Here is a 12,274-nt window from a genome sequence, read left to right on the forward strand (position 1 = left end):
CCCACACTACCTAATGTTTGCCAAGATGTAACTGCCAATACACATATTGATTAATGCTGTTTATGCATGTAATCCTCTCTTGAATAATTCACAACCCCTTTTATGGAGTACCACATCAATCTCACCTCCAGACATCGCCAAAGCCAAACTAGACCATTACTATATCGTGCACTATATTTAATGTCTGTCATTTTATTTAAGTGTCTGAACTCTGAGTGAGAAATCTATGCACCATATAGTGCCCTCAAAAATCCCCACAGTGGGACAAAGAAGTAGGGAGCGGCGTCTTAGTAAAGGAGGCAGGCACTGGTCCAGACAGTAGCCTGTTTGTTGAATATATATTTTAACTTCAACACAATTATTAAGATAAATACTTACTAACTGTATGATTGTACGTGTCAGAGCAGCATTTATTCACTTTAGGAGCAATTAAGGGCAGTTTTGATGTGAACAGGGTGTAAAATACAGGCTAATTTACACCACTCTGAAGTCTATTCCCACATCAATCTGAGTTTCTTTTTATTTTAGTCAATAATTACATTAACGAACACTCCCTGATGATGACGTTGAAATCGTAGGTCAACTTTGTCTGATCCGCGCTCATGTGGAGAGTTACTGAGGACTGTTTGAATTTCGGGGTCAGTCATTTGTGTGGCATATTCAGGGTCATTTGCGTAGCTCGTGGTGGGGCGGGGGGGGGGTCATTTGCGTAAGGTGCTGGGAGCTGCAGGTTTAGTATGCAGGGAGGAAAGGGAGGGAGGGCATGTGACATCCACAGAGAGCCGGGACCCTCGCTGACCCCTGTCTATAATTCATCCCCTGGAATATGGGGCACGTCAGACCTCGGTTCCTTCCCACCCAAAAAGAGGAGAGAGAACCTTTTCACTTTGTTGCACGGCACTCTGACCCCGTATTAAAGAGGGTAGCAAGAGAAACGCTGGAAACGTTGGCTATTAAATTTTCAGTGCTGTCCCGAGAGAGCGTTTCCAGCAGGCCCTCGATTCATGGACGGGAGAAGAGTGAGGAAAGGGCCTGTACTGATGGAGAAGTACAGAGAGCCTGAAAGGTAGAAAGTACTTTCATACATCAATGTGCAAACAGGGATGCACAATTGCAAAAAAAACCTGCACATATCCACAACTAAATGCAGAAATGAGGGTGGATAACCTGTGTCTGGTCGATGCGTGTGTTTGGAAAGAATTTGGGATAAATGAAACGTTCGAAAAAAGATGGACCAGGCCCTAGGGGGGGACACACTACCCTCCCTCTACCCTTGTTTTCAATGTTTTCTCTGTCCTTCCCTCCCTGCCTGTTAGCTGCAGGTATTCAGCTCCAATTCCAGAGATTTCATTATGAATGCAGATATCAAAGTATGTGTCGGTGTGTGTGTGTGTGTGTGTGTGTGTGTGTGTGTGTGTGTGTGTGTGTGTGTGTGTGTGTGTGTGTGTATAGGGAGGGGGGGGTAAAAAGGGGGGATGTTGATTGGAACTTACCAGATGTTCTAATCTTGCTTTGATGTTAGCAGCCTCCCTGTAACACAACAACACATTTCCCCAAATGTAAGAAAAGTGAGGACACAAAACATAGTTTAACGAAAGTCATTTTTTTGCAAACAATCACACATCCACTGAAAAATACACATAAATAAATATGAGAGAGACGGCAGAACCCACTTCAAATTAAAAATTCTGAATCAATGTATGTATACTTTTAACACATTTAATCTAACAGAGAGAATTTTGGGGGGGAGGCAACTTAAAATGATTTCTATTATAAATTAATATCCGTAGTAAATATCAGCAATGCCCAAAAGAAAAATGCCTTACACAAGTTTACAGAGCCTGAGATGGTGAGGTGTCTGACCGTCCAGAAATATTAAGTTTCATTTTTATAGATTGAGAAATACTGAATATTTTTGATATATTGTATTTATGTTCAGTTATGTGCAGGAGTGAAGTGGTGTTCCAAGAAATTGATCTTGATAAGTTCTCTAATTAGAATAATTCTAATTGTTGCCTTTTCATACTGAAGTGCTGTGTGCGTTTGTGTCCACACCGGGCAGAGGTTGGCCAACATTTCTGCCTCACTGTTGGCAGTCAATATAATAATTTCAAAGTACAGAGAAAAAAACCTCGGGGCTTATTATCAGTGAATTAATAAAAAAATGTGCGTATGATTACCAGTGTAGCTAAGCAGAATGGCGAGCTGAGGAGGTGAAAGAGGAGGGGGGGGGGGGGGAGCAGTCGGTTTTAAAAAGAGCAAATTGGCAGTAAATAATAGATGCGATTTTGGCACATTTGCAGCAGTGAAAATCAACAGATCAAGAGAACACAAACAGCCCCGTCCCCGATCCCAGCACCCCCCATCCAACTCTGGCCCCCATTACTGACAACTCCACCCCAGCCATGGCGATCCACTGTGTGTGTGTGTGTGTTTGTGTCTGTGTGTGTGTGTGCTGAGAGGGAGAAAGGCTTATCGACAGGCTTCAGTTGCTAATGCAGCCGGCAGCATCAGAGTGTAAATCTACACCATCTCTAAAATTACATACTGTCTAATCCATCCTGCCCCCCCCACCCCCCTTCCTCCATCCGTCCATCCATCAGGCCAGGTCCCAAACCCAGTAGGACCACAAACCTCGGGCCACATCATCAACATTTCCAAACAACGGGATAAAGGAAAGACTGAAATGCTATTATCAAAAGTAAGAAACAACCAGAGAAGAAGTCTTGAAGAAAGGATGTTTGCTTGTTTACTCTGAGCTCTGTCAGTGAGCCACATGCAGACAAGTCAACCACTTAAGGCAAACTTCATCTAGCCGTAATTACATTACATTCTGACAAACACCCCGCCACATTCATTATACATGACGGGCGCCCGGCAACCAGACAGCAAGACATTTGTTACCGTGGTGACAGTGTGTGTAATCCGCTAATGAAGCGCAATTAGTGAGAAACAATCTAACACAGGGGAGACGCAGCGCTCGATCCTGCCTCCTTCACTCCTTTCCCTCCGCTTTTTCCCCCCTGTTTACGTTTGTATAACTGTTTGTTTTTTCCCCGTTTTTTAATTTTTTTGATCCAACCTTTATTAAGCTCTTCACTTGCATTTAATATAGCACTTTGTCATCTGTTGTCTTGACTGTATCAAGGGCAAACTGTCCAGCGCAGTGTGCACTGGGGCCTCTATCCATTAGACGCACAAAGCTGACACACACACACACACGCGCGTACACACACCATTTTACATCCTCATCTCTCTTTTCAAAACATCATATAATCTGCTGAGGTCTTCAGGGATAAAGCCTTCCTTTTCTTCTTATCTCCCTCCCTCCCTCCGCTCTCTGTGCCTTCAACGCAGAGGCAGCATCGATTTCTGAATTACGCCACAATATTAAATAATTAATATACTTGCCATGATTGATGTTTTGCATTAGGCCAATATTAGGTTATCAATCAAAATCCACTTGGTTTAATGTAATAATATTGAAAATGTGTCAGTGCCTGTTCATCCAATTTGTAGTGGAGGCAAGCCAGATAGTAATGGTGGTGTAGCACAAGGCCTCAGAGACACTGTGGCCTGCTTACTACAACCATAGGAGCACATTATAGCCCTGGCACACGGTGGGAGGGAGGGAAGGAGGGAGGGAGTGATGGGGGATGAAGAGAGATGAAGTGTAGACATGGATAGACAGGAATGAAGCAGAACGACAGTAATTTGTGATATCATATGACAGGCTTGGCATGCTGAGAAGGCGTGGAAGTCATGTCTTGCTTTCAATTAAGAACTCAGGTCATAATTCCCTGTCTCATAACTATTTTATATTGCTGGGAAATGATTTCCTTTAAATAACTGTTATTTTTATAGTTTCTCGCCAAAAATAAAATTTGAAAAGATTGAAGATATTATTATGAATGTACCTTTTCTCAGTACATATGAATGAATGCTTTATGCAAATCAATATAACCTCGCTCCGGTTACGTTAGCTGATAGCTCAGTTATTTACTCAAGCACGACTGTGTAATGGCGCGTTTCCACTACAGCGCGGAGCACGGTTTAAGAGGGCTGTGACGTCAGCGGCCCGTCTTTGGTTGCGTTTCCACTTGGCCTAGTACCGGCCGGCGGGTCCTAATTCACAGTTTTTCTGGCCTCATAAAATCGTGAGTCTAGGGCCAGAGACAACGAGGCTGAGTCGGGCTGAGTATGCTAAACTAGAGAGAGCATCGCTGGCAAGGGGGCTACAACTACAACAAGATGGACATATTTGACCGTGATTTAATTGTAATACACGTTTCAAAATGATGCCGAAGTAACAACATACTGATACCGGTTAGTAAAAACCATGAATTAATGCTTTGTCAAGTCTGCAGACAGACGGCAGGGGAAAAAACCTTTTAAAATGCTTGTTTTCTAAATGGAGATTGGCTAAGCTAACGCAGTATATGCTCCGACCGTCCACACTCACAACAACGGCCTATACAGACATAAATAAAGCAGCGACTGTATTCACCATGACACAGGCAGTCTGTGGTTTGTACTTGTTTAACTTTTGTCTAGTTTCTGAACATATATGAGGAGCTGTGAGCTCTGAGGGCTCACAGCTAACGGCTGTGTTGTTTTTCTGGGGTCCTCTGAAGATCACGTCACGGCTCCGCCTACACTGCGTTACTATAGATACTACCCCAGTTCCTAAACTGTAATGGAAATGCGCCATAAAGTGAGCCAGTCCTAACGAGGCCTAGCCATACCGAGCGAGGCCGTGTAGTGGAAACGCGCCATTACTCATCATAGGCTTACAGCTAGCTCTAGGCTAGTTAACTAGCTCTCCTCCTGACAATGTCAACATAAAGTTGTCATTCACTATGTAGCATTTTAAGGGAATCACCAACGGACTCCAACAGGAAGGCATTTATCTCGAACCCTGATAATACTACTGGCTACTGTACGTGTGGTATTACAACCCAGTCTCACGGTATTTTGTGTTATAGTCACGAAATTAATTTAATCTATTGATTCGTGTTCACCAACACGATTTTCGCATTTTTTTCGTGTCACACAGAACGATTTTAAAAGCAATGTATTTCTATTGGTAGTATGTTTCGTGCCTGCACCACGTCTTTTTGTCCGGTCGGGTCTTGGAAGACCAGAAGCTGTGTGGTTCATAAACACATTTTCTTACTCAATATCTTACCTTAAGCCTAACCCTATCCCTTTTATTTTAAATTGTATAATGTCGGAGTTTTTTTTGCCGTCCGCGAGGAAAATAAATGGGGCTCAGAGCCTCAGAATACTGAAATCTGTATTTTTTGTCATCTTTTTTTCCTTCTAATTTGTAATTATTTGGTGCAGGCACGAAACACACTACCAATATAAATACATTGCTTCTAAAATCGTTCTGTGTCAGAATACTGAAATCTGTATTTTTAAAAATCTGTTTTTCCTTCTAATTTGTTATTATTTACATTGCTTTTAAAAATCGTTCTGTGTGACACGAAAAAAATGGCGAAATCGTGTTGGTGAACACGAATCAATAGATTAATTTCGTGACTATAACACGAAATGCCGTGAGACTGTGTTGGGTATTATACTCAAACAGAGCCGTCACATTTTTGTGGGGGGCGGGGGCTCCCGCAACATCTTGCAAGAAACAGCGTCTGAGGGCTTCTTAACATTTAACAAACTATGAATGTGTCATACCCACTTAACGGGAATAAACTCAGCTACCTGACGATATGAACCATTTTTACCGAAACAAAACACAAGTCTAACGACGAGCCTCTGAAATAGCACTAAGCAAAAGAGTGCTAACGCACTTAGCACATAACTCACGGTAGAAATATGTTATACTTCATCGGATCTGCACAAACTAGATATCATATGAAAGCTGAGATTCCACAGATTCCAATGGTATAAGTATCATCACTGTGAGACCAGAACTCGCGGCAGTGGAAGCCAGCAAAGACAACACACAACTTCACGTTACGGAGCCAAAACGGCAAATGCGACTTACCTTTGCTGCTTTCTGATCAAAAGTTGTGTTCAAGGGCATTAAAACGCATATAAACGCTGCTGAAGGTTAATCCAATGTCTCTGTGTCACTTTGAAATGATTACTGATAATCCATCATCATATTTATGTCAATAAACTGAGTGTATGAGAGCTGTAACCCAGCTTCCGGTTTTGGGCATGCTGGCTGCGCATCACTCTCATTCACCAATGGTAATGTTTAGATGGATTTAGGAACTTCCCTCTCGATTCTATTGGCTCTAACGGTTAAAAAAGAGGTGTCAATCATCAAAATCGACCAATGGGTTCCAGAGCTATGGCAAATACACCCAAATGACCCCAGAGGTGGGTTTTTTTTTCTAAACCTCTCTAAAAAGGTCAAATGTCACTTGTTTTGCATCAATCTTAATACAGGGTACTTAATATATGTTATAGTTTGGATTCCTAAAGCTTTTAGTCTACCATCCCGTCATTCAAGGGTGGTTTTCACTATAAGTAATGGGGGTTTTTTGGACGGAAACTATAATTTTTTTTTTTTTTACTATGTTCAATCTAAATTGACTTTAAAATAAAAACATCCATATTGATTCTGACTTTTCTACATCCAACTCACAGGTGTATCATTGCTTTGAGAAAAAAGATTATTAATTTACCCCTTTTAGAAGTGAAGATATAGTCATTTGTTCTGGGCATGTCATTTTCGAGCCTGAAACCTGAAAAACAGGCTCAGGGCTTAACAGGTTAAACTGTGGCATCAACTTGGTACCACATTACCGGATGTCGCAATTCGATACCACAGTAAAAACAAAACGAAAAATGTATTCAGTTCAACTGAAACATGCATGAATGAACAATAATACAAATCTATGGGACCTTCGTTCATGTGCATCTAAAAGCTGATGGCTAAACTTGCTCTCCTTCGATTATTTAATTCACAATGTAGCAATATCTGGAATAAAAAGGACCCCAGACACTTCAAAAGTGAGTTTGTCGTTAGTTTTAACCCTGATCTACCTGCAGTACTGTATTGAACTTACTATTTTCACATTTTCAGAATTTTGACATTAGCTTGTTACTGAAGCATCAGCTCTCTTAGCGTCTCTAAACGCTTTGTGCTTTTACTTCTATCCTTTAATCCTCATAAAAAAGCTTGTTTGGTGAACAATGATCTTTGAATTTATGATTCAGCAAACTTCACCAAAATTCTTTACTAAGTATGTTCAACCTTGGCAAACAAAAAAAGAGAGGCAGCCTGCACAGTAAATATTGTTTGCTCTGAAAAGTGTAATGACGCAATTCTATTGACCTTTAATGCCAAGCTAAATAGACAGCATTTAACATGACAAACATCTTTGAAGGTAGGAACGTTGAATCACTTCATTATTAGGGAATTTCCAGTATATTGTGTGCAGTCTATCTCTCTTTCCCTTCAAGTAGCCACAAGCCAGAAAGACAGAGAGCCTGACAAAGCATGGCAAGTGGGAGAGGGGGGGGGTCGGAGACAGAGAGAGAGAGTAATGTACTGTTGTTCCAGGAAATGGTAATTAGTTATCTGAGGTCAATTAAGTAAAACTAGACAAACAAGTGTGAGTGTTAAACTGAGCTCTGGCAAGGTCAATATAACCAATTTAACATGGTCACTGGATCCATCACACTGTCTGCACTTTCCTGCTTTCTCATTCCAGCTCTTTTTTCCCTCTCCTTATTTAATCCTCTTCTTTAATCGCATACTTTTCCCTCTCATTCTTGCGGCCTCTATCACTCACTACATGTTCTGCTTCACTGTGTCCAAACCCTTTTCTGTCTCTTGCACGCTAAAGAAGATCTTTAAGCTGTTGCCTCATCTTACCTCATCTCCTTCTCTGTGTCTCTCCTCACCTGTCATTTTGCCCTCTACCAATCACCCGCCTGCCTCTCCCCTCTCCCTGCCTCACCCCACCCATCACCCTCCAAAACCCCTGCGCTCCTGCTAGCAGACAATTAATTACAGCGCCAGCCCCAGATGAGTTGTCATTGGTGGTCAAGTTTCTAATAATTGCATTAGAGCTACAGGTTTTTATAAGATGCCCTCCACTTCTTCCCCTCACCCCCCTCTCTTTTGCTTCCTCGCTTTAATTGAACCCACCTCCTCTTCCCCCCCCACCCCCCCCCCCCACCCCTTGACAAGGGGGAGATAAATATCTTCAGTCAGTCAATGGAGGCGACAGAGGGACTTAAAATGCAGAGGCAGTCATTTGATTTCCAGCTAACAGAGCTGCCCATTAGCCCGGCTCTCATCAGCCATGCATCACCTCTCAGCTGTCCTGAGTGTGAGAGCTTTAACCCTTTCTCCCTCCACCACTGGACAGGTTTACCACGTTATACAAAGGCACAGTTTGCTCTCCTCCTCTGGTCACATTAAGCCCTCTAACTGTCTCTTTTATGATAATTAACTGTCATTTTACTCACATTTGCAGTGTAGGGGGGAATAAGTGCAGGCTTACTGGTCAATGTTTCCCTTTGTGGTATTGCCCTTTTTATGCATCTTAGTTTTATATAAATGTGCTAAAAAATCCTCCCAATTTACGCATTTAGGAAATTATTTTTTTAGGTGGACAATTTTACCACAATTCCTTGAAAAACACAAAAGATATTCAGTTTAGGAAATGTCTGGTATTATTGCTTTAATTGCTCTATTAAATAGATTAATAAAATAGTTATATTACCTTGTTTGGTTAAATCCTAAAATGCCTAGAACACCCTATAGATGTCTGTTCTCATTATAATATCATTATTATTTATTAAAAAAATCTGAAATTGTCTTTAATTTGAATTAGTATAGTTCCAGATTTAGGCTGTGTTGGACCCCATAACTGTGTAATGATTTTAAAGAATAGACCATGTTTAAGGAACTTCTCAGGTGTATCTTTTCTTAAAGTGTCCTTATCTCTTTTCTCTCTTAAACACCTTCGCTGCTGAAATAACATTTTGGCCTACAGCAGCCTCTCTGCCTGATATCAAGCAGAGATAGTGAGCAAAGGGGAAGACAGGACACTGAAGCTGTGAAAGAGACATCATTCATAAGAGTGTATGTGTGTGTGTTGTGCCCCCCATTTGCCACAGTTGCATGGCTTGTCAAGCGTGTCATTGAGCATTCATATGTTGTTTGACTGCTGATAGAATGGCAGGCATATTTATTAAAGAGTCAACGTGATGGGGACACCAGTGGAAGCACACTCACACACACACAAAACACACACAATGCACTAATACACAGTCCACATCAGTGACATCTGCCTGTTTAACTAATAGGAGGCAAACGCTTGATATTAAGCAGCCGAGGGACACACACACACACACACACACACAGAAACACACAATAATACAGAGAGCTCAGCTTTCCCTCAGGCCTGATTGCCATCTCCATAGCTCCTTTTTAACAGGGCTGCCAATTGAAATTGAAATTGTATTCTTGTGTGTGTACTATCAGAGCAACCTCTCAGGGTTTTATACAGCTAAGAGGAGGGCTTTTGGGAGGCACACACACACACAGACACACACACTCATAGGAAGGGATAATGCAGGGGTAAGTCAGGGGCTGTCACTCTTCCATGCAGAACACACTGGAGCGAACAAAACACAGACTTATGCTTTTATGCTTTCTATGTCAGTCGGAATACACACACACACAAGCTGTACCCCCCGTCCCAAAGGAGGGGGCTCAACTTTAGCATAATCCCAAAATGGTGGAAAAAAAGAAAACCAGTCCATTAAAAAAGGGGCTAACAAATTCAGCACTTTATGTTGCTCTGATGGGAGGTTTAAGTGCAGTCAATAAAAAAGTCAGAAAAGGAGGAATAAGAAAGTGAGAAGCCGATTTATGGCTGGCCCTTTTGCCCTCGACAGTATGACACACACACACACACACACACACACACACACACACACACACACACACACACACACACACACACACACACACACACACACACACACACACACACACACACACACACACACACACACACACACACACACACACACACACACACACACACACACACACACACACACACACACACACACACACACACACACACACACACACACACACACACACACACACACACACACACACACACACACACACACACACACACACACACACACACACACACACACACGGGGTGAAGGACAGAGGGTAGAAACACTTGTGGAGCTTGAATTTAAGGAAATATATATATTTTTAAATGTTGCCAGATTTGTTTCACTTGAATTGACCAGAGGGCATCTTGTAATTACTCAACATCATTATCACGAAACATGTGTATTGTCACTCTGCTGTAAAGGTAAAAAGAAAATATGTAAAATTATATTAATGACCATTTTTATGGCTGCAATTTAAGCAGCACCCGCCAACTAAACACAACCTGTTTATTGTACACAAACAATTTGAAGTGATTTAATCTGGTGCCACCTTAACAGAAATGTGACCATGTCAGCAATAATACACCTAGGCTATTTTAAGACCTGGCTTGTTGAACAAGGAGGAAATTCAGAGCATAATTGACATTATAAAGAAGGGAAGGGCAGAAGGGGCCAATTATGGAGATGAGAGTCATGGTACCGGTGTTACGGATCAAACTGTTTCTGTGTGAACTGATGACTTTCTGTCCTTGTGAGTACTTTATTTCTTCTAGAGCTACACTGGTCAATCTTGCAGGCCAATATATCAATCAAAATAAGTTTAGAAAGAAACATTTTCATTGCAGATATGTGTATCGCTGTAAAGTTTGGCTGATGAGTAAGAGGAAATTGTAGGACAGAAATGTCTAACTAGGTTCAAGGTTAGAAAACGACACCATAGTTTTGTCATTAAAGAGCACAGGTAAGCCTAATTTAACACTTTAACTTCCTGCTTTAACTATTAAATATCACCAGTTCTAAAGTATGCAGTACAAGATGAAATGTTTTAATTAAAATGTTTACAAAAAACAAATCTGAGTCCAAAAACTTCATGATTACTTTAGGCAGAAGTGAGCAGATGGGGCCTTGTGCCTGTGCTTACGACCTGGCACATTTATTTAGCTATATTAATGCTTTAGGAACCATGTTCCACTCATTTTGAGTCAGCCAACTTAACCGACATTTAGATCCACTCACACACGTGTTCAAACACACATTTGACATCATAGACACAGCGCGTCTCCCTACAGACTGCCCGTATATCCCTCTCCTCAGTCTATACACACCGACTCAGAGCTGAAGGGAATTTAATCCTGGGGCCAAGTTTTAAAGTAAATTGACTTCTTTTTAGTGTGTTACATAGAGGGAGAGCGAGACAAAGACAGAGAGAGAAACAGCAAAAGGGAGACATGGAGAGCAATCAATTTCCCCGCGGTTTCTTCAATAGCCGGCGGTCCTTTCATACCTCCCAATTAGAACCTTTCCTAATCAGAGAAATACCTCTCCATTATTGAGACGGAGACAATGATACTCCCCAACACTTCCGCCTGCTCCAGAACTCTGTAGATTGCAGTACTGGTACACAAAGAATAAAGCACTGGGCTGTATGGCAGGGGGTGACGCTTGTGTTAAAATCACATGTGGAAATCTTTTGGCTCTCCTCACGGCCCCCGAAAACTGATGGGGAACAATGGCAGCCCGGCACAGCATCTGTCATGGCACAATATAAAAAGATGATCTTGGCACCGAATGGACACAAAAAAAAGGAGAAAGAACGAGGGGAGAGGGAGGAAGACGGGGGAATGGAGGGGAGGGGAAGGGGAGGGCCAGACGAGAGGTAATTCATTTGCAAATCAGGCCCTGGCGCTCAGGTCTATTTCAAGCTGCCAGTGGGTGCCAGGAGTTAACAAGGTAATCAGTTTCAATCCTGCCCTTCAATTGTACATCACACCCTCATCCAGAGAATACCCGGGCCTTTCTATAGGGGCAGAGGGGGGAAATAGCAATCTGGCTGCCGGCTGGCTACACACACAATACACACACACACACACACACCTGAAAACACATACAGGCGCCCACGCTTTTGCACAAACACACACATACAGTTTATTAATAGCCATGTATCCACAACATGTCCTTACAAGCTACTGTACTCAACTGTGGTAATTGTTTAAGTAGTGTATCAGGCAAGAGAGCCAAATATTTGTGAGTTCAACCTTCCCAAATGTGAGGATTAACCGGTGTTTTTGTGTTGTATATTCATTTAATTTGAGTGTTGGTGGGATAAAAAGAGACATTTTAAGATTTCACTCTGGGCTCACAAACT

At 41.9% G+C, this 12,274-nt stretch overlaps 1 protein-coding gene across 2 annotated transcripts in view; it reads right to left on the reverse strand.

Annotated features, from left to right (window-relative positions):
* The window catches only part of rsrc1 (arginine/serine-rich coiled-coil 1), a 112,941-nt gene that overhangs the window by 66,391 nt on the left and 34,276 nt on the right, over positions 1–12,274 (reverse strand). For both annotated transcript variants that reach the window (XM_034115082.1, XM_034115083.1), the window contains exon 5: positions 1,494–1,530. In XM_034115082.1, the coding sequence (XP_033970973.1) occupies positions 1,494–1,530 (37 nt within the window). The remainder of the gene's footprint in view (positions 1–1,493; positions 1,531–12,274) is intronic.

This window comes from Trematomus bernacchii, unplaced genomic scaffold (assembly GCF_902827165.1).
Source record: "Trematomus bernacchii unplaced genomic scaffold, fTreBer1.1, whole genome shotgun sequence".
In the NCBI taxonomy this organism is placed as follows: Eukaryota; Metazoa; Chordata; class Actinopteri; order Perciformes; family Nototheniidae; genus Trematomus; species Trematomus bernacchii.